At 48.1% G+C, this 22,817-nt stretch overlaps 1 protein-coding gene across 1 annotated transcript in view; it reads left to right on the top strand.

Annotated features, from left to right (window-relative positions):
- LOC144498489 (SLIT-ROBO Rho GTPase-activating protein 1) overlaps positions 1–22,206 on the top strand; it is a 176,082-nt gene extending 153,876 nt beyond the window's left edge. Inside the window, exons 5-11 of the mRNA XM_078219680.1 lie at positions 643–819; positions 5,143–5,271; positions 13,523–13,744; positions 15,176–15,277; positions 19,524–19,721; positions 19,819–19,903; positions 22,074–22,206. Of these exons, the coding sequence (XP_078075806.1) occupies positions 643–819; positions 5,143–5,271; positions 13,523–13,744; positions 15,176–15,277; positions 19,524–19,721; positions 19,819–19,903; positions 22,074–22,105 (945 nt within the window). The 3' untranslated portion in view covers positions 22,106–22,206. The remainder of the gene's footprint in view (positions 1–642; positions 820–5,142; positions 5,272–13,522; positions 13,745–15,175; positions 15,278–19,523; positions 19,722–19,818; positions 19,904–22,073) is intronic.
- The last annotated feature ends 611 nt before the right edge of the window (positions 22,207–22,817 follow it).

The raw sequence follows: 22,817 nt of genomic DNA, 5'->3' as shown, positions 1-22,817 counted from the left end.
ATCGCTGGCTGGCCAGCATTTATTGCCCATCCCTAAGTGCCCTTGAACTGGGTGACTCGCTTGGCCATTTCAGAGGGCAGTTGAGAATCAACCACATTCCTGTGGCTCTGGAGTCACATGTAGACCAGACCAGGTAAGGACGGCAGATTTCCTTCCCTAAATGACATTAGTGAACCAGATGGGCGCTTCTGATAATCAACAATGGTTTCACGGTCATCATTAAGACTTTTAATTTCAGATTTTTATTGAAGTCAAATCTCACCATCTGCCGTGCGTGTGTGCATGTATGCATGTGTGTGTGTGTGTGTATGCGTGTGCGTGCGTGTGTGTGTGCGTGCGTGCGTTTGTGTGTGCGTGCGTGTGGGTGTGTGTGTGCGTGCGTGTGTGCGTGCATGTGTTTGTGTGTGTGGGTGTGTGTTTGTGTGTGCGTGCGTGTGTTTGTGTGTGCGTGCGCGTGTGTGTGTGTATGTGTGTGTGTGTGTGTAAAATGACTCCTGCTTTGTACCAGTGGCTAAACTTCCGAAGCATTTCATTGGCGGTGAGGTACTTTGGGATGCCCCGAGGAATTGCAGAAAGTGCTATCGAAGAGCATGTCCTTTAGGTTGGAAGTGTTGCTTCATGTTGCTTGTGTCGCCACGGCAGGTCATGAAGACGTACCACATGTATCACACGGAGAGCATCAGCTCAGAGAGCAAGCTGAAGGAGGCTGAGAAACAGGAGGAGAAACAGATCGGGAGGGACCCAGTCTTCAGCATCCGGCTGGAAGAGAAACACCAGCGGCGTAGCTCAGTGAAGAAGATCGAGAAAATGAAGGAGAAGGTAGGACGACATCTGATTTGATTTGATTATTGTCACATGTATTGGTAAACACAGTAAGAAGTTTAACAACACCAGGTTAAAGTCCAACAGGTTTATTTGGTAGCAAAAGCCACACAAGCTTTCGAGGCTCTGAGCCCCTTCTTCAGGTGAGTGGGAATTCTGTTCACAAACAGAACTTATAAGACACAGACTCAATTTACATGAATAATGGTTGGAATGCGAATACTTACAACTAATCCAGTCTTTAAGAAACAAAACAATGGGAGTGGAGAGAGCATCAAGACAGGCTAAAAAGATGTGTATTGTCTCCAGACAAGACAGCCAGTGAAACTCTGCAGGTCCACGCAACTGTGGGAGTTACAAATAGTGTGACATAAATTCTGATTCTAGGATCGCATGATAAAGACTCAGGAGGAAAAAAGCAGAAATATTTATGTGAAATAGTGTGACATAAACCCAATATCCCGGTTGAGGCCGTCCTTGTGTGTGCGGAACCTGGCTATCAGTTTCTGCTCCGCGACTCTGCGCTGTCGTGTGTCGCGAAGGCCGCCTTGGAGAACGCTTACCCGAATATCAGAGGCCGAATGCCCGTGACCGCTGAAGTGCTCCCCAACAGGAAGAGAACAGTCTTGCCTGGTGATTGTCGAGCGGTGTTCATTCATCCGTTGTCGCAGCGTCTGCATAGTTTCCCCAATGTACCATGCCTCGGGACATCCTTTCTTGCAGCGTATCAGGTAGACAACGTTGGCCGAGTTGCAAGAGTATGTACCGTGTACCTGGTGGATGGTGTTCTCACGTGAGATGATGGCATCTGTGTCGATGATCCGGCACGTCTTGCAGAGGTTGCTGTGGCAGGGTTGTGTGGTGTCTTGGTCACTGTTCTCCTGAAGGCTGGGTAGTTTGCTGCGGACAATGGTCTGTTTGAGGTTGTGCGGTTGTTTGAAGGCAAGAAGTGGGGGTGTGGGGATGGCCTTGGCGAGATGTTCATCTTCATCAATGACATGTTGAAGGCTCCGGAGGAGATGCCGTAGCTTCTCCGCTCCGGGGAAGTACTGGACAACGAAGGGTACTCTGTCCACTGTGTCCCGTGTTTGTCTTCTGAGGAGGTCGGTGCGGTTTTTCGCTGTGGCGCGTTGGAACTGTTGATCAATGAGTCTAGCGCCATATCCTGTTCTTATGAGGGCATCTTTCAGCGTCTGGAGGTGTCTGTTGCGATCCTCCTCATCCGAGCAGATCCTGTGTATACGGAGGGCTTGTCCGTAGGGGATGGCTTCTTTAACGTGTTTAGGGTGGAAGCTGGAGAAGTGGAGCATCGTGAGGTTATCCGTGGGCTTGCGGTACAGTGAGGTGCTGAGGTGACCGTCCTTAATGGAGATGCGCGTGTCCAAGAATGCAACCGATTCCGGAGAGTAGTCTATGGTGAGCCTGATGGTGGGATGGAACTTGTTGATGTCATCATAGAGTTGTTTCAGTGATTGTTCACCATGAGTCCAAAGGAAGAAAATGTCATCGATGTATCTAGTGTATAGCACCGGTTGAAGGTCCCGTGCGGTGAAGAAGTCTTGTTCGAACCTGTGCATGAAGATGTTGGCATATTGAGGTGCAAATTTGGTCCCCATGGCTGTTCCGTGTGTCTGGATGAAGAACTGGTTGTTGAAGGTGAAGATATTGTGGTCCAGGATGAAGCGGATGAGATGTAAAATTGCATCTGGAAACTGGCAGTTGTTGGCGCTGAGCACTGAGGCCGTTGCAGCAATGCCATCGTCATCGTCATCTTACTGTGTTTACCCCAGTCCAACGCCGGCATCTCCACATCATGACATGTATTGGTATACAGTGAAAAGCATTGTTTCTTGCGCGCTATACAGACAAAGCATACCGTTCATAGAGTACATGGGGAGAAGGAAAGGAGAGGGTGCAGGATATAGTATTGCAGTAACAGATAGGGTGAAGAGAAAGATCAGCTTAATATATGATGGAACCATTCAAAAGTCTGACGGCAGCAGGGAAGGAGCTGTTCTTGAGTCGGTTGGTACGTGAACTCAGACTTTTGTATCTTTTTCCCGACGGAAGAAGGTGGAAGAGAGAATGTCCGGGGTGCGTGGAATCCTTAATTATGCTGGCTGCTTTGTCGAGGCAGCGGGAAGTGTAGACAGAGTCAATTGGTGGGAGGCTGGTTTGCGTGACGGACTGGGCTTTGTTCACGACCTTTTGTAGAGGGGAAGGTCACCATACTGTAGGCCTTGCTAAAATGGGACGTGTTCTTCTAGGACCAGGCCAATGCACAGCTCAGCAATGTGAATGTTGGAGATCCCACCTCAGTACATGACGCATGTGCTTTAAACTTCCAATATACTGACCATCATCCCCGAGTGGCTGATGGTTTTAAATACACTCATTTGTAGACCAGCTTGTTATTCAGAGCCCTTGGGAGACAGTTTTCCATTTAGGTTGCATGAAAGCCAAAGATTTGCCGGAAGGCTGTGCATGCTGTCAACCCTGCGCACGCGCAGCTGCCATCTTTACAGTGGGCGATGTGCTACAGGGCATATGTGTGGTTATCACCAGCCCTGGAACTGGTCCGGTTACAGCGCCGGCAACATCAAGTCACTGGCGCTTGTAAAACAACCAAATAAAGTCATTACTGCAAAGAAGGAGGCCATTCAGTCCACTGAGTCTATCCTGGCTCTTTGTAGAGCCATTCGGTCAGTTCCAGCTGACCTCAGCATAAAACCTACCCTTACCCGTCCTGGCCATTCCCCCAATATGATTCATATCCCCCAATCCCTGATATCCAAAAGGCACAGGTTTAAATGTGTTGGTACGGAACTGGTTTAACCGTCCATCACCAGATGTGGCTAATCAGCAAGAGTCTGGCTGACCTTGCAATTCTCTGTCAGAGAGCCAGCTCACGTCCAGAGAGCAAAACTAACCCCAGCTTCCATTTCAGAGAAGAACCACGGAATCCTACAGTGCAGAAGGAGGCCATTCGGCCCATTGAATCTGCACTGACCACAATCCCACCCAGGCCCTATCCCCCATAACGCCATGCATTTACCCTCACTATTCCCCCTGACACTGAGGGGCAATTTAGCATGGCCAATCAACCCAATGCATTTCTTCACCATTATTCTCTTCTTAAACCCTTCCCCCTGTCCCCTTCCACACTTATCTCCAACATTGATTGCAAGGCACTTGTAGGCTTCTGTGTCAACAACCATAAGACATAGGAGCACAAGTAGGTCATTCAGCCCATCGAGTTCTCTCTGCCGTTCAATGAGATTATGACTGATCCAATGTGATAATCCTCAACTCCACTTTCCCGATAACTTATCCCCATAACTCTCGATTCCCTTAATGATTAAAAATCTGTCTATCCCAGCCTTGAACATACTTAACGATCCAGCCTCTACAGCCCTTTGCGGGAAAGAATTCCACAGATTCACTACCCTCTGAGGCTCCAAACTCTGCAATTCCCCCCTAAACCTGTCCATCTCTTCAACTCCCTCTCCTTTCTCTGTAGACCCTTCGGCCCATCGAGTCTGCACCGACAATAACTACCTCTAAAGGCACGCTAATCCCATTTTCCTGCACTTGTCCCATATTCTTGAATGTTATGTTTCACCCAGATATTTTGTAAAGGTTGTAAGGTTTCCGACCTCCACTATCTTCCCAGGCAGTGCATTCCAGATTCCCATCACCTTCTGAGTGTTTTTTTTTTACCTCAAATCCCCTCTGAATCTTCTGCCCCTCACCCTATGATTATGCCCCTTGTGATTGACCCCTCAACCAAGGGGATCAGCTGCTTCCTATTTACCCTGTCCATACCCCTCATAATCTAAGACACCTCAATCATATCCTCTCCTCAGCCTTCTCTGCTCTAAAGAAAACAATCCAAGCCCCATCCATTCTCCCCTTATAGCTCAAATGCTCCATCCTGGGCAACATCCTGGTAAATCTACTCTTGTACCCCCTCTAGTGCAAACACATCCTTCTTATGGTGAGGTGACCAGAACCGCACACAGTACTCCAACTGTGCCCTAACCAACATTCTGTACAACTCCAAATCCTGGTTCTTGGGTGTGGTATTTTAGGCAGTTATAGACAGTGCTGCCTCCTGTGGGTTTGGCTCCCAGGCCTGGCTTTTTCTCTGAAAAATTAGGCCCTGCGGTATCCAGTTGCCATAGCGACTGATTGAAATCTCTTAAAGGTTTTCTGTGTCCTGTTTTTTGTGTGTGTGTGTGTGTCTTTGACGGATGAACTGTGCATTCATCTTGAGCCTTTCCGTTAACCGGTTTTTCTTTTCCATTTTATGTGGGATAGCGACAAGCCAAGTACTCGGAAAATAAGCTGAAATCCATCAAGGCACGAAATGAGTATCTGCTGACACTGGAAGCGAGCAATAATTCTGTTTTCAAATACTACATCCATGACCTCTCTGACGTAATTGATGTGAGTACACAGAAGAGAGAATTTAAGAAAATTGAAATTCATCTGGAGTGAAATATATTTGGAGCCTGATTCTGTGTGAATGTCCTGACCTTGTAGGTAAATCTTGACCTAGGCCGGAATTCTCCGGCTGGTCACTGTTTTGTGTCGGTTGTAAGTTTTCCAGCTTCCACTATCTTCCCAGGCAGCGCATTCCAGATTGCCACTATCCACTGAGTGAATTTTCTTTTACCTCAAATCCCCTCTGAATCTTCTGCCCCTCACCCTAAAACTATGCCCCCTTGTGATTGACCCATCAACCAAGGGGGGCAGCCCCTCATAATCTTATACACCTCAATCCTATCCCCTCCTCACTATTCTTCGATCCCGTCGCTAGCAAACGGCGTGCTGCCTCCCGCTGCCGAGAAGCCCGCTGGTGGGAGGTCAGAGAATCCTGGCCCAAGTCTTATTTCACCTCGCCAGAATCTACAAGGCTGGTTAGAAGCAGTATCGTTCTTCAGGCTTATTAATGTATCTTATTAATGAACAAATTATTTGTGAGTTGGAGCAAAGGTGCCTTGAGCTGGTAAAAACAGGAGATCCGGTCAATATCGTCTGAAATATCAAAATCTGAGCGGTCTAGGCAGAGTAGAAAGTGATCGGCCTAAGGGAGGTCCTCCTCTCATTTCTCCACATCGTGAGCTCTCACACACTACTCTTTAGTTGTTGTAAGATGTTGCGTTCATGCTAGGCCTTGTCAAGAGGTTCTTAGTCTGGTGCAGTTACACATTAAGTGTTTGTTAACCATTCATAGCAATATACATATATACAGGATAAGGTCTAAGTTCGGAGAGGTTTCCATGCTTGCTTCTACACTCGTCTCTGTCCAGTCCAAGACTGCCGTCATGTGCTCCTTCTCATCACACTGTGGGCAGTGAGGTATCCTGTCCCACGTTAACCCTCTCTGTGCCAGACACTTATACTAGATACTAGTCCCAAGATGCGTAGGTTAGGTGGATTGGCCATGCAAAATTGCCCCTTCGTGTCCCAAGACCTGCAGGTTAGGTGGATTAGGCATGCTAAATGTGTGGGGTTATGGGGATAGGGGGGGGGGGGGGGTCTGGGCCTGAGTGGGGTGCTCTGTTGGAGAGTTGGTACAGGCTCAATGGGCCCAATGGCCTCCTTCTGCACTGTAAAGAGATTCACTGGATTCTATGGAACTATAAAACAGCACCTCTGACACTGCAGCATTCCCTCGGTACTGATCTAAGAGCGTCAGTTTTTTTTAAATTTGAGCTAGAGAAGAAGTATTTGTTACAAAATAAATCAGTGTTGAAGGTCAGATTTTATGGCACTTAGCTCCTCTCAGCCATCTCCAAGTTAAATCAGCGCCAATATAAAAAATGCCTTTGCTTGCACCCATTTGCGAAATCTTGCGTAAATTACCCAGCAGTTAAGCAGCTCTGAGTGACAGGGTAATGTGAAGCCCTTTTAAACACACTACGCTGCATATAAATAGCACCAATCCTGATCTCTCTTTAAAGTGGTTCCAAACTGCTGATGTGCACACTTTTTTTGACTCAGTCGCTATTCTGAGGAGTAACTTTAATTTGATAATTGCCATTGGAGCCGAGGTTCGTAGCATGCAGTCAAGAAGGAGAGAAACTCAATGATATAAACTCCCCTGTCAGTAGGTGCTCTGTGTTCTGCCAGTGTTATAGAGTCATCGAAGTTTACAGCATGGAAACAGGACCTTTGGCCCAACTTGTCCAAGCCGCCCAGTTTTTACCACTAAGCTAGGCCCAATTGCCCACGTTTGGCCTATATCCCTCTATACCCATCATCCTCATGTAACTGTCTAAATGCTTTTTAAAAGACAAAATTGTACCCGCCTCTACTACTAACTCTGGCAGCACCACCCTCTTATGAAAACATTGCCCCTCTGGACACTTTTGTATCTCTCCCCTCTCACCTTACAACATAGACCTGGGTTCAATTCCCAGCTTGGGTCACTGTCTGTGTGGAGTTTGCACATTCTCCTCGTGTCTGCGTAGGTTTCCTCCGGGTGCTCCGGTTTCCTCCCACAGTCCAAAGATGTGCGGGTTAGGTTGATTGGCCAGGTTAAAAATTGCCCCTTAGAGTCCTGATATGCGTAGGTTAGAGGGATTAGGGGTAAATATGTGGGGGTAGGGCCTGGGTGGGATTGTGGTCAGTGCTGACTCGATGGGCCGAATGGCCTCCTTCTGCACTGTAGGATTTCTATGATTTCTATGATTTCTAGAACATAGAAAAGCTACAGTACAAACAGGCCCTTCGGCCCACAAGTTGCGCCGAACATGTCCCGACCTACTAGGCTTACCTATAACCCTCTATCTTACTAACTTCCATGAACTTATCCAAAAGTCTCTTAAAAGACCCTATCGAATCCGCCTCCACCACCACTACTGGCAGCCGATTCCACACACCCACCACCCTCTGAGTGAAAAACTTACCCCTAACATCTCCTCTGTACCTACTCCCCAGCACCCTAAACCTGTGACCTCTTGTGGCAACCATTTCAGCCCTGGGTAAAAGCCTCTGAGAATCCACTCTATCAATACCTCTCAACATCTTATACACCTCTATCAGGTCACCTCTCATCCTTCGCCTCTCCAAGGAGAAAAAACCTAGCTCTCTCAACCTATCATCATAAGGCATGCCACCTAATCCAGGCAACATCCTTGTAAATCTCCTCTGCACCCTTTCTATGGCTTCCACATCCTTTCTGTAATGAGGCGACCAGAACTGGGCACAGTACTCCAGGTGGTGTCTGACCAGGGTCCTATACAGCTGCAGCATTATCTCCCGATTTCTAAACTCAATTCCTCTATTGATGAAGGCCAGTATTCCATACACCTTCTTAACCACAGCCTCCACCTGCGACGCTGCTTTGGGCGTCCTATGAACCCGGACCCCAAGATCCTTCTGATCTTCCACACTGCCAAGCGTCTTACCCTTAATATTATATTCTTTCGTCCTATCGACCTGCCAAAATGAACCACCACACACTTATCTGGGTTGAAGTCCATCTGCCACTTCTCCGCCAGTCTTGCATCTTATCTATGTCTTGTTGCAACTGCTGACATCCCTCTACACAACCCCACCAACCAACCTTAAACTTTTAGTTTTAGACTCCCCTATCTTTGGGAAAAGATGTTGACTATCTACCTTATTTCTGCCCCTCATTATTTTATAGACCTCTTTAAGATCACCCCTAAGCCTCCTACGCTCCAGGGAAAAATGTCCCAGTATATCCAGCCTCTCCTTATAACTCAAGCCATCAAGTCCTGGTAGAACCCCAGTAAATTCTTTTCTGCACTCTTTCTAGTTTAATGTCATGAAAGGTTCGTGAGGGAGACAATTGTGCCATTTACAAATGCATATCAACTGAAAGCGGATAATGGCAAATAGGTTTCCTTTTAGAGGCGAGAGTGCATTTTTGACAATTCTTTCACAGACGTCACTGGCTGGGCCAGCATTTGTTGTCCATGCCCTTGAACTGAGCATCTCGCTCGGCCATTTCAGAGGACACCTCAGAGTGGGTCTGAAGTCACATGTAGGCCAGACGGGGTAAGGACGGCAGATTTCCCTCCCTAAAGGACATTAGTGAGTCAGACAGGCTTTTATGACAATCGATGACACCATTACTGAGACCAGCTGTCAATTCCATATTTGAACCATTGATCAAATTTAAATTCCACCAGCGGTGGGTGGGATTTGAACCCATGTCCCAAGAGCATTAGCCTGGGCCTCTGGATTATTAGCCCAGCAACACCATCCCCAGCAACCTCCCCCCATCTTAAAGTTGCAGCATTCAATTTTCCTGAAGAATCATTGAATCTCTAGGCAGGAGGAGGCCATTCGGCCCCTCAAGTCTCCACAAACCCTCTGACAGAATGTCTTACCCCGGCCCTCTTACCCCACCCTATCCCCATAGGTCACACATTCACCATGGCCAATCCACCTAACCCACACATCTTGGAACTCTAAGGGGCAACTTAGCATGGCCAATCCACCTAACCTGCACATCTTGGGACACTAAGGAGCAATTTAGCATGGCCAATCCATCTAACCCACGTATCTTGGAACACTAAGGGGCAACTTAGCATGGCCAACCCACCTAACCTGCACATCTTTGGACACTAAGGGCAATTTACCATGGCCAATCCATCTAACCTACACTTCTTGGGACACTAAGGGGCAATTTAGCATAGCCAATGCACATAACCCACATATCTTGGGACACTAAGGGATAATTTAGCACGGCCAATCCACCTAACCACATCTTTGGGAACCTAAGGGGCAATTTAGCATGGCCACTACATCTAACCTGCACATCTTTGGACTGTGGGAGGAAACCCATGCAGACACAGGGAGAACGTGCAAACTCGGCAGAGACAGTGACCAGAGGCCGGAATTGAACCCATCCCTGGCGCTGTGGGGCAGCAGTGTCAACCTCTGTGCAACATTGCCACTTCTGCACTTTAGTGCAGCAGGTGTTCTGGCAAAAGATGAATCAAATAGTTTACCAAGGCTACAAAATAAACAAACCAAGCACTAGCTTTTATTTCGAGAGGGATAGGATTGAAAAGTAGGAATGTTATTCTAAATCCATATTAAACTTTGATTAGACCACACTTAGACGACCGCATGCGGTTCTGGTAACTATATTGTAAACAGGCACTGGCGAGGGTGCAGAGAAAATCTACAAGGATAACACCAGAAATGTGTGGGTATACTTTTCAGGAAAGGATTGACAGGCTGGGTCTCTCTTATAAGGCCATAAGACATAGGAGCAGAATTAGGCCACTCGGCCCATCGACTCTGCTCCGCAGTTCAATCATGGCTGATTATTTTGTCATCCCCATTCTCCTGCCTTTTCCCCATAATCCCTGACCCCCTTATTAATCAAGAACCTATCTATCTCCGTCTTAAAGACACTCAATGACCTGGCCTCCACAGCCTTCTGCGGCAAAGATTTCCAGAGATCCACCACTCTCTGGCTGAAGAAATTCCTCCTCATCTCTGTTTTAAAGGATTGTCCCTTTAACCTGAGGTTGTGCCCTCTGGTTCCAGTTTTTCCTACTAGTGGAAACATCCTCTCCACGTCCACTCTATCCAGGCCTCGCAGTCCTGTAAGTTTCAATAAGATCCCCCCCTCATCCTTCTAAACTCCAACGAGTACAGACCCAGAGTCCTCAACCGTTCCTCATACAACAAGCTCTTCATTCCAGGGATCATTCTTGTGAACCTCCTCTGGACCCTTTCCAAGGCCAGCACATCCTTCCTTAGATACAGGGCCCAAAACGGCTCACAATACTCCAAATGGGGTCTGACCAGAGAATCTCCTCTCCTCTTTAAAATAAGAAGGCCGAGGGATTAACAAATTGAGCGTTTTTAAAATGGTGAAAGACTTTGACAGAGTTGATGCAGAGAGAATGTTTCCTCTTGTGGGGAAGAGCAGAACTAAAGGTCACCAATATAAGAGGGTCGACAAGAAATCCAATCGGGAATTCAGTCTTCACCCAAGAGTGGTGAGGATGTGGAACTTGCTACACAGGGAGTGGTTGAACCAATGATATAGATGCATTTAAAGCGAAACTTAGAGTCTTAGAAAATAGGAGGAGTCCATTCAGCCCTTGGAGCCCGCTCCGCCATTCAGTGTGATCCTGACTGTGATCCTCTATCTCCGTGCCATACTCCCACTCTCTCCCCAATACCCCTTGACACCTTTAGAGTCTAGAAATCTTATCTACCTTATCTATTTCCTTCTTAAATATTTTCAGTGACTTGACCCCCACAGCCTTCTGTGGTAGAGAATTCCACAGGTTCACTAGCACCTGAGTGAAGATGTTTCTCCTTATCTCAGTCCTGAATGGTCTCCCCTACATCCTGAGACTGTGACCCCTTGTTCCACAACCAACCTCCCCCCCCCCCCCAGTCAGCAGAAACAGCATCCCTGCATCCAGTCTGTCATATGAGGGATCAGAGAACAGAAGGTCACAATGGTGGATTTAGATGAGAGTGGTATAGTGGTTAGGACTGCTGCCTCACAACGCCAAGGACGCGTGTTCGGTTCCTGGCTTGGGTCACTGTCTGCATGGAGTTTGCACATTCTCTCCAGTGTCCTCAACCCAGTACGCTGAATGAGATTGCATATAAAAAATATTCCAGAGCATGTTGAAGCCCACTAACTTACTGCGTGCCTTATGGAGGAACACTGGGGTACATTTTCAGAGAATTTTGTACCAAAATGTTTGACCATCCAAATTACACTGTTCCCAATTTTCTGTTCATTTAAATTCAAGGAACAGACTTTTTTTTTCAAATTTTACCCGAGCTCTTCCCCCTTCCCAAAATAAAGATTAATACTTGGGGAAATGAATGAACTGGTTTGTGGTATTTTTCTTGTAGGTGTAGATTAATGATTGAAATGTATCTGATCCAAACAGGGTTGGTGCAAGAGGGCGGCACGGTGGCACAGTGGTTAGCACTGCTGCCTCACAGGGATCCGGGTTCGAATCCCGCCTCGGCTCACTGTCTGTGTGGAGTTTGCACGTTCTCCCCGTGTCTGCGTGGGTTTCCTCCGGGTGCTCCGATTTCCTCCCACAGTCCAAAGATGTGCGGGTTAGGTGGATTGGCCATGCTAAATTGACCCCTAGTGTCAGGAGGATTAGCTAGGGTAAATACATGGGGATACGCTGTGGAATTGTGATCGGTGTAGACTTGATGGGCCAAATGGCCTCCTTCTGCGCTGTAGGGATTCTATGGGATTCTTTGAAGTGGATTAGCTGCCCTAGACAAATCTTCAGCCTTGTACCCACACCCCAAAATTAACATTCAAAAATAAATATTGTGCATTAGTATGAATAAAACTTCTGGATTCCTAATTACATTACATTGAAAAATGAATATTCTGAAACTGTCTGTACGTTGTCACTGTCCATAGGAGATGCAGTAGAAGGAATGCAGGTTAGAATTCATAAACTGGCTCATATGTTGCAATACTCTGTGATCCTGCTACAGTTGTGAGACAATTTTACCCACAATTTACACGATGGATAATCATTACGATAAGAGTGGGCTTGATTGAATTACGTTCCTTGACATTATCTCCTGGGTTCGCGGTTCAGAAATAGGATGTCTGAATTTGTGAAACTGTGGCATAAACAAAGTGAGAAATCGAACATGAAATTTTGGACAATGTCAGTATGGAAACCTGAGGCCGGAATTCTCCCATCGGCGGGCGGGTTGCGGACAATATGAAACCCCATTGACAGTCGGGTGGGAATTTCCAGCTTTTAGACCAGTGCGGCTGGAGAATTCCGCCCTGGATGTGGGGATGTATTATCAATGGACCCACAGCTGTAGCATTTTTGTATGCTTATGTTGTTTAGCCTCACAGTGCCAGGGATGCAGGTTCAATTACAGCCTTGGGTGACTGTCTGTGTGGAGTTTGCACATTCTCCCCGTGTCTGCGTGGGTCCCGCCTCGCTCGACCCGAGACCGGAAAATCCTTCCCGAGGTCAATGGACCTTCCCATGGTCCGCGCCTCCCCCACTTTGATTCCCATGGCAGGCGGGACGGTAGAATTACGATGTAAATTTTTAAAAATTCATTGATGAGACACCAGTGTTACTGGCTGGCCAGCGTTAATTGCCTGAGGGCAGTTGAGAGTCAACCACATTGCTATGCCTCTGGAGTCACATGTCGGCCCAGACCAGGTAAGGATGACAGATTTCCTTCCTTAAAGGACATTAGTGAACCAGATGGGTTTTTCTGACAATCGACAATGGTTTCATGGTCATCAGTAGATTCTTAATTCCAGATACTTTTTATTGAATTCAAATTCCACCATCTGCCGTGGCGGGATTCAAACTCGGGTCCCCAGAACATTAGCTGAGTTTCTGGAATAATAGCCTAGCAATAATACCATTAGGCCGTCGCCTCCCCTATTCTATTTGAAGTGGTGGTTCCAACTTGCGATAGCAGCGAAATCAATTTGTTGAGCGCTTGTTGGATAAACTAGCTCTCATCTTCAACATTTTCCCTCATTGATTAACAGGACTGCCTACCTGACTCCAAGTTGCTTGACATGAAGAGAGTGGTCTTCGATAGTGCAGCATCAAGTGAGGTGGCTTTAAGTTCCCTATGTTCAGGGTCCAAGGTGCAGAATTTGGGTTGGAATTTTAATGCCTCCTCTTTCTCTCTCTCTCTTGCTGTCTTGCCGTGTTAGTGCTGCGATCTGGGCTACCATGCCAGCCTAAACCGGGCCCTGAGGACATTCCTGTCTGCTGAATACAACCTGGAGACATCCAGGCACGAGGGCCTGGACATCATAGAGAACGCTGTGGACAACTTGGACCCTCGCAGCGACAAGCAGAGGTTTATGGAGATGTACCACACCGCCTTCTGCCCACCAGTGAAATTTGACTTCCAGCCACACATGGGAGATGAGGTGGGCATCCGCAGGGCGAATCTTACACTGGTCTTCTTACACTGTGTCCAATTCTGGTCACCACGCTATCAGAAGGATGTGGAGGCTTTGGAAGGAGTACAGAAAAGGTTTACCAGGATCTTGCCTGGTATGGAGGGTATTAGCTCTGAGGAGAGATTGAATAAACTGGGATTGTTCTCCCTGGAAAGACAGAGGTTGAGGGGCGATCTGATAGAAGTTTATAAAATTATGAGGGGCACAGATAAGGTGAACAGTTGGAAGCTTTTCCCCCAGGACATAAATGACAATTATAAGGGGGCACAAAGTTCAAGGTAAGGGGGAAAGGTTCAGTGGAGATGTGCGGGGGAGATTTTTTTACACAGAGGGTGGTGGGGGCCTGGAATGCACTGCCAAGTGAGGTGGTTGAGGTAGACGTGTTGGCGACATTTAAGACTTCTCTGGATAGACATATGAACAGACGAGGGATGCAGGCGGTTGGTCTAGATAGGACACCGGGATCAACACAGGCTTGGTGGGCCAAAGGGCCTGTTCCTGATCAGGATTGTACTGCCCGAGTTTGGGAAGGAGGCAGGTTCAAACATTGTTTTTATTCTGGCCAGCATTTATTGCCCACCCCTAATTGCCCTTGGACTGAGTTTCAGAGGGCATTTAAGAGTCAACCACATTGTTCTGGATCTGGAGTCACATGTAGGTCAGAGCAGGTAAGGGATACCAGTCCAATGCTGGATTAACCGGGGCTCATGGAGGTGAACTGTACAGACGGCAGAACAGGGCCAGAGAGAGAAAGCAAGAGACTGGTGGGGGGAGACAGGGAGGTGGGAGGCGAGGGGGGGGGGGGGGGGGGGGGGTGGGGGCGAGAGTAAGGCAGGATAATTGATCAGTATTGAATAACCTCAGTTGGAAAATGAATTATTGTGGACCTCGGCAAAAACTGGGTCTGGATCCAGGGAGGATGGGGGTTGGGGTCCAGCAAGGGCAAGGGTCGGGGTCCAGCGAGGGCAGGGGTCGGGGCCCAGCAAGGGCAGGGATCAGGGTCCAGCAAGGGCAAGGGTCGGGGTCCAGCGAGTTCCGGGGTCAGTGTCCAGCGAGGGTGGGGGGTCGGGGTCCAGTGAGGGCGGGGGTTGGGGTACAGCAAGGGCGGGGGGTGGGGGTCCAGCGAGGGCGGGTGTCGGGGTCCAGCGAGGGCGGGTGTCGGGGTCCAGCGAGGACGGGGGGTGGGGGTCCAGTGAGGGTGGGGGTCGGGGTCCAGTGAGGGCGGGGGTCGGGGTCCAGCAAGGGTGGGGGTCGGGGGTCCAGTGAGGGCGGGGGTCCTTGAGTGTCATTCAGAATTCTGCACATTTGGAAAGTGCTTAATTTACCTGAATGCTTGAAGCTTTATTGATGAAGCGATATTATTGGAGCTTTCTGGTGAGATTGTGCTTGTGTCGCTAGGTGTGCCAGGTTAGTGCCCAGCAGCCCGTACAGGCAGAGTTAATGCTGAGGTATCAACAGCTGCAGTCCAGACTGACCACACTGAAGATCGAGAATGAGGAGGTAGGTTTTTGCAATACACTGAGGTAAACGGCGAGGAATCTTTCTTCATGTTGTTTTATTATCTTTGTGTCTTTTAATAAACTCAATCCAACAGTTGAGTGCTGAAAGTCCCTTAAGAATATCTGTTCATCTGGAAAAGGCTGCCTCTTAAAATTTCGGATAACACTCACAGCTCTTCCAGCATGTTTTGCAAGCTCGACACAAGACATCTGGAGAGATGGCCCAAGAATTGTTCCGATTTTCTGCTGGTTGCCAATTTTAGCAAAGGAAGTCGATTTGCATATGGAATATCTGCTGAAAATGAGCAATGGGCAAGATATTGTGCAATGCTGATTTGCGTGGAGTCCAAGTGAGTTGAGTCTGGTGGAAATTCTGTTGAATGAGCATTTGGGGCAGTTATTTCCAGGATGTTTTCTGGAGTTACGATTTGCAAATACACTCAGGGGACGAGGAGATGGAAGCTCCAATTGTTGGAAAAATCAGCCTTCAAATATTTTGGCCTTCCCTAATTCTCAACCTCCCTGTGCTATTCTGGCAATTTATTTTCTGCTTTTACTTTCATTTGCCATGTTCTGAAAATGTTTTTTTCTTTCTTTTTCTCTCTCTCTTTCTCTCTCCCCCTCCCTCTCTCTCTCTGCCCTCTCTCTTCTCTCTCTCTCTATTATCCCTCTCTCTCTCCTTTCTCTCTCCCCTCTCTCTCTCCCCCCCCTCTCTCTCCCTCTCTCCTCCCCCCCCTCTCTCTCCCCCTCTCACTCTCCCTCTTTCTCTTCCTCTCTCTCCCCCCCTCTTTCTCTCCCTCTCTCCCCCTCTTTCCTCTCGCCCCTCTTTCTCTCTCTCTCTCCCCCTCTCTCTCCCCCTCTCTCTCCTCTCTCTTCTCCTCTCTTCTCTCCCCTTCTCTTTTTCTCTCCTTTCTCTCTCTATCCCCTCTCTCCCCTCTCTCCCCTCTCTCTCCCCCTCTCTCTCTCCCTCTCCCTCTCTCTCTCGCTCTCTCCCCTTCTCTCTCCCCCTCTCTCTCCCCCTCTCTCTCCCTCCTCTCTCCCCCTCCTCCTCTCTCTCCCCCTCTCTCTCGCCTCTCTCTCTCTCCCTCCCTCCTCCTCTCTCTTTCTCCTCTCTCTTCTTTCCCTCTTCTCTCTCCCCCTCTCTCTCTCTCTCCCCCTCTCTCTACCCACTCTCTACCCTCTCTCTCTCCCCCTCTCTCTCCCCTCTCTCTCCCCCTCCCCCTCTCTCTCCCTTCTCTCTCCCCCCCTCTCTCCTCCTCTCTCCCCATCTCTCTCTCCATCTCTATCTCTCCCATCTCTCTCTCTACCCCCTCTCTCTCCCTCTTTCTCCCCTCTCCCCCATCTCTCTATCGCTTCCCCTCTCTCCTTCTCTCCCCCTCCCCTCTCTCCCCTCTCTCTCCCTCTTTCTCTCTCTTTCTCTCTCCCCCCCATCTCTCTTTCACTCCCCCCTCTCTCTTTTCCCTCTCTCTCCCCCCTCCCCTCTCTCTCTCTCTCCCCTCCTCACACTCTCCACCCAGCTCTCTCTTTCTCTCTTTATCCAACTTTCTCTCTTCTCACTCTTTCTTTCTCTCTTGACCTCTCTCTCTTTCTGTGTACAGCCACACTCCAGTCAGCGGCCAGTTCTGTTGATATAAATCAATGCCATGGAAGATTTTCAGCATTGAGGAAGATTATGAGTGAATCTGTCCTGTGGCTCAGACTCTGCAGAGTGCTGAGCTTGGCAGTGTCTCGCCCTTGGAGCAGAAGGTTCCAGATACAAGCCCAAACCCCCTGGGGATTGCTTTCAAGCTCTCAATAGTCACAGATCCTGAATAGTTTCCTCTGCCGTTGGGGGAATATCCTTTGGGTGATGAATGCAGTTCCTTGCTCAGCTGTGTCAGTGGACGAGCAAGAATGTTATACAGCTTTAATTTAAACACCTTCCAGTTAATGAGACAAACAAGGACAGTAATTCAATTATTTCTTTACTTAACACTTCTCGTACCAACTCAAACATAAACAGTTGCAACTCATTAACTCTTTACTGAACTTTAACTCTAACTGAACATCAACTCTTAACTGAACATCAACTTTAACTATTTAACTGAAAATAGATACTACCGAGTTTAGGAAAACCTTGGCCAAGAAATATCCTCGATATAGAATCTATCTTCTATTTCTCTGAAGCATCCTTCAGGGTACAGGTCTTCTTGTGATGGTTGGTCTCTTCGCTGGCAAACAAAGGCTCACCTGTCTTTTTATCCACAATTCTCCACTCGCTTCCAGAAGATTCTCTGTCATCCAGCCAACTGTTTAATCAGAAACCAATCACATGGCTCGAACATCCAATGAAATTACTTGCAAACGCCGCCATTATGCTTAGTTCGTTTGACATGTACCACACATAACAGCCATAGAAATCGAAGCCACGCTGTCTCGGTTAATGTAAACAACTTCCCTTATCTCGGAAGCTTCAGATCACAGCTCCCAGACCAGAGCAACTTGACGACCTGCATCTGGTTTTAATCTATAAGTTGACCAAAAATCCCAGCATGCTTCACTCTCAGTCTGAAAAGCCATTTTAAAGCCACTCATAGAGTCATAGAACATAGAAAGCCACAGCACAAACAGGCCCTTCGGCCCACAAGTTGCGCCGATCACATCCCCACCTCTAGGCCTATCTATAGCCCTCAATCCCATTAAATCCCATGTACTCATCCAGAAGTCTCTTAAAAGTCATAGAGGTTTACAGCATGGAAACAGGCCCTTCGGTCCAACTTGTCCATGCCGCCCTTTTTAAACCCCGAAGCTAGTCCCAATTGCCTGCATTTGGCACATATCCCTCTATATCCATCTTACCCATATAACTATCTAAATGATTTTTAAAAGACAAAATTGTACCTGCCCCTACTACTACACTCACCTCCCTCTGTGTGAAAAAAATGCCCTCTGGACACTTTTGTATCTCTCCCCTCTCGCCCTAAACCTATGCCCTCTAGTTTTAGACTCCCCTACCTTTGGGATAAGATATTGACTTATCTATGCTCCTCATTATTTTATAGACCTCTATAAGATCATCCCTCAGCCTCCTACGCTCCAGAGAAAAAAGACCCAGTCTATCCAGCCTCTCCTTATAACTCAATCCATCAAGTTCCAGTAGCATCCTAGTAAACCTTTTCTGCACTCCACAGTTGCCATTATTGTAGTTAAATCATTGTAGCCATTCTTTCTCTGTCCACAGTACGGAAATCTCAAAGAGTCGAGGATGGTTTAAAAAAATCTCCTTCCCCCAAACCCATTGGTTGCCTTAAGACTCAAACATAAGTCAGGTCTTTTGACCCATAGTGTCCTCATCCAATGAGACACCTTCCAAACCGCTCAGAGACTCGCATTCCTTGCCCATCTCCAAGGTTGCCAAGGATGAGGAAATTATGCAAAAGCAGGGCCGGAATTTTCCGGCCTCTCCCATCGGCTAGATTTTCCAGTCCCGCCCAAGTCAGCAGACTGGCTCGCCGCCTCTGCCACGGGGTGGGCCCACCACGACTGGGCTGGAAAATCCCAGGCAAAGTGTGTCGAGTGGTGTCGTGCTTGGCTCTGAGCTGACGGGTTCAGTCATCACACGGAGCTTTGAGCACGTGGTCAAAATGAACACCCCGGTGCTGTTTTGAGGGGGTGCTGCATTGTCAGAGGTGCTGTCCTTTGGCTGAAACATTAAGGATCTAGCTCCCTGTCCCAATGAATGTCAAATTTCCCATGGCGCTATTCAAAGATGAACAGAACTTTCTCGTGGTGTCCCAGTCAACCAACTATACTAACAAATAGATCACCTCACTGATGTTTGTGGAACCTTGCTGTGTTCTGTCTTCACCTATAACCAGTGATCGCACTTTATTTCCCCAGATAACATTGAGTGGTCTTCCAAATGAAGTGGTCCAGGCACAGAAGGAGCCATTCAGTCCATTGAGCCTATACTGGCTCTCTGTACGCAATGGCCAACTCTTTTATCCTATGGCCAACCGCTCAGTCAATGGCCAATCCCTCATCCTAAGGCCAACATCTTATTCTATGATTAACCCCCCATCCTGAGACTCGGCCTCCTTAGTTCCAGCCTCTCCACCCGGCTGGAGACCCGCCATCTATCCTGTCATGGCCTCTAACGACAGTGACCACACTTTGAAAGGATTTCATTGGCTGCCGAGCGCTTTGGGCGCTCTGAGCTTCCGAAAGGGGTCACACACAACTGTTAAGTTCTTTCAACTTTCCTCTAGGTTAAAAAGACGATGGAAGCAACTCTGCAGACAATACAGGACATGGTGACCATTGAGGATTACGACGTCTCAGAGTGTTTCCAGCACAGCCGGTCCACAGAGTCCGTCAAATCCACCGTGTCGGAGACATACCTGAGCAAACCAAGCATCGCGAAGAGACGGGCCAATCAGCAGGAGACGGAACAGTTCTACTTCATGGTGTGTATTTATTCCGGCACTCTCGTTGTCGGAAGCGTTCGGAATCCAGACCCCTCATCTCAGCTTGTGTAACATTCCCGGACTCTGTTCCCAACAGAAATTTAAAGAATACCTTGAGGGCAGCAACCTGATCATGAAGCTTCAGGCAAAGCACGACTTGTTACACCGGACCCTCGGAGAAGGTAAATCACTTTTCAGTGGACCTACAGACCTATCTTGCGCTTTGTTAAGTCTCCTTTATGCTAGTTGGGTGCCACCAACTGCCAATGTCTGGCTCATCCACCAGAAGCCTCAATGCCAACTTGCCAGATAAGTCAAGGCCCATTTTTGTCTTCTGGAACAATCTTCCCAAAATGGCTCCAAAGTTGCATCTGTATAAAGAGTGAGGGGGGAAGGGGGGAACGCATCCAGTCCATCAAGCTTGTTCCACCAGTTAATTTGATTAATAAAATGCACTCTTTCTTGGAACATGGTCGCCGCCGACAAGGCCAGCATTTGTTGCCCATCCCTAATTGTCCTTCCACTGAGTGGGCTTGCTCAGCTATTTCACAGGGCGGTTGATGAATCAGCCACATCGCCCGTAGGCCAGGCCAGGTAAGGATGGCAGATTTCCAGTTGGGTTCCTATCACGATGGTTTCATCGTCACCATTAGACTTTTGGTTTACTGAATTCAAACTCCGCCATCTGCAGTGGTGAGATTCAAACCCAGGTCCCCAGAGCGTTACCCTGGGTTGCTAGTCCAGTGGCAATACCACTACACCACCGCCTACCACTTTGAGATGTCACTGCTGAACAATCTGACATTAGAATCCCACATAGAATCCCTACAGGGCAGGAGGAGGCCATTCGGCCCATAGGGTCTGCTCTGACTCTCTAAAAGAGTATCTTACCCTGGCTCTTCCCTCCCCGTCATATCTGGATAGCCCTGCACATTTAGCATGGCCAATCCACCTGACCTACACATCTTTGGACAATAAGGGACAATTTACCATGGCCAATCCACCTAACCTACAAGTCTCTAGACACTAAGGGGCAATTTAGCAAGGCCAATCCACCTAACCTGCACATCTTTGGACACTAAGGGGCAATTTAGCAAGGCCAATCCACCTAACCTGCACATCTTTGGACACTAAGGGGCAATTTAGCAAGGCCAATCCACCTAACCTGCACATCTTTGGACACTAAGGGGCAATATCATAGAAATCATAGAAACCCTACAGTACAGAAAGAGGCCATTCGGCCCATCGAGTCTGCACCGACCACAATCCCACCCAGGCCCTACCCCCATATCCCTACATATTTTACCCGCTAGTCCCTCTAATCTACGCATCCCAGGACACTAAGGGGCAATTTTAGCATGGCCAATCAACCTAACCCGCACATCTTTGGACTGTGGGAGGAAACCGGAGCACCCGGAGGAAACCCACGCAAACACGAGGAGAATGTGCAAACTCCACACAGACAGTGACCCAAGCCGGGAATCGAACCCAGGTCCCTGGAGCTGTGAAGCAGCAGTGCTAACCACTGTGCTACCGTGCCGCCCAATCCACCTAACCTAATGGGAGGGAACCAGAGCACATGGGGGAACGCAGACACGGGGAGAACGTGCAGACTCCGCACAGACAGTGACCCAAGCCGGGAATCGAACCCGGGTCCCTGGTGCTGTGAGGCTGCAGTGCCGACCACTGTGCCACCCTGACTCTAAATTTGAGGTTCTGCCCCCTCAGTTTTAACTTCTTCAACCACCCTATGAAATAGTTTCAGTCAAATCCTTTAATAAGAAGTCTCACAACATCAGGTTAATCCTTTAATCATCTTAAACATCACACTTCTAAACCCCCCCCCCCCCCCTCCGCCCCCCACATTTTGCCTTGCGTTCTCGAGGGACTGCATTCTAAGTATTGGGCGCTGACACAATCACAGGCCCCCTTTGAAACCGATTTAAAAGGAGCTTTGCATTTTTAACAAGGTTGCTTACCCTTGAGGCAATGCACAGGGCAGCAGGTTCGGCGAATATTTATATTCTGTGGGCCGAACCCAGAACGTGGCGCTGAATCTTAATAAAACTCCGCTGAGAATGTATCTGTCAAGCGCTGTTTTCCTGGAGTAACTTTGTTTATCCACTAATTTTGGATAATTTCTCTGTTATCGCTTGGTCAAGAGTTGTTGGTTGTGTTAAATGAGGCTGCGTTTACATTTAAGTCGCCATCTCAGAGTCCGATGTTCGAACATGGTGAGCAGGGAGGAGGCTCTGGGCCGGTCCCCCTGCTCCTGTCGGACTCTCTCGCCAACAACTTCCTGTTGCCCCCAACACAACTCCACAATCAAAATCTGTTTCCTTTTTCCTTCAGGCCAGAAGAGTGACTTCATGACCACGAGGTAGGGAACTGTTCCGTCATGTGTTTGGGGAAATTTAAAATTGTCTTGTGTGTGACAGGCGTGCGGGTGTGTTTGTGTGTCTGTGTGCACACACATATGTGGCCATGTCTGTGTCTATGCCTCTGTGTTTGGGAGCATGCGTGTCTGTGCATGTGCATTCTGCATGTGTGTGTGTGTCCGTGAGCAGGTGTGCCTGTGTGCATGTGCCTGTGCATGTGTATGTCCATGTCTGCCTGTGGGCGTGCATATGTGTGTCTGTGTGTTTGTGTGTCTGTGAGCGCACATATCTGTTTCCATGTCTGTGTCTATGCATCTGTGTATGTGCGCGTGTGTGTGTGAATTGTGTGTATGTGTGTTGATTTGATTTATTATTGTCACATGTACTAGTATACAGTTGAAAAGTATTGTTGCTTGCGTGCTATACAGACAAAACATACCGTTCATAGAGAAGGAAAGGAGAGGGTGCAGAATGTAGTGTTACAGTCATAGCTAGGGTGTAGAGAAAGATCAACTTAATGCGAGGTAGGTCCATTCAAAAGTCTTGACAGCAGCAGGGAAGAAGCTGTTCTTGTGCCGGTTGGTACGTGACCTCAGACTGTTGTATGTGTGTGTGCGCATGAGTGAGTGTGTGTGTGTGTGTGCATGTGTGTGTGTGTGTGTCTGTATGCACGCACATTTTTGTGTGTTTGTGTGTGTGAGTGCACATGTGTGTCAGT

This window comes from Mustelus asterias, chromosome 9, assembly GCF_964213995.1.
Source record: "Mustelus asterias chromosome 9, sMusAst1.hap1.1, whole genome shotgun sequence".
Classification (NCBI taxonomy): domain Eukaryota; kingdom Metazoa; phylum Chordata; class Chondrichthyes; order Carcharhiniformes; family Triakidae; genus Mustelus; species Mustelus asterias.
Note: the sequence above shows the minus strand (reverse complement) of the source record. Positions and strands in the feature narration are given on the sequence as shown.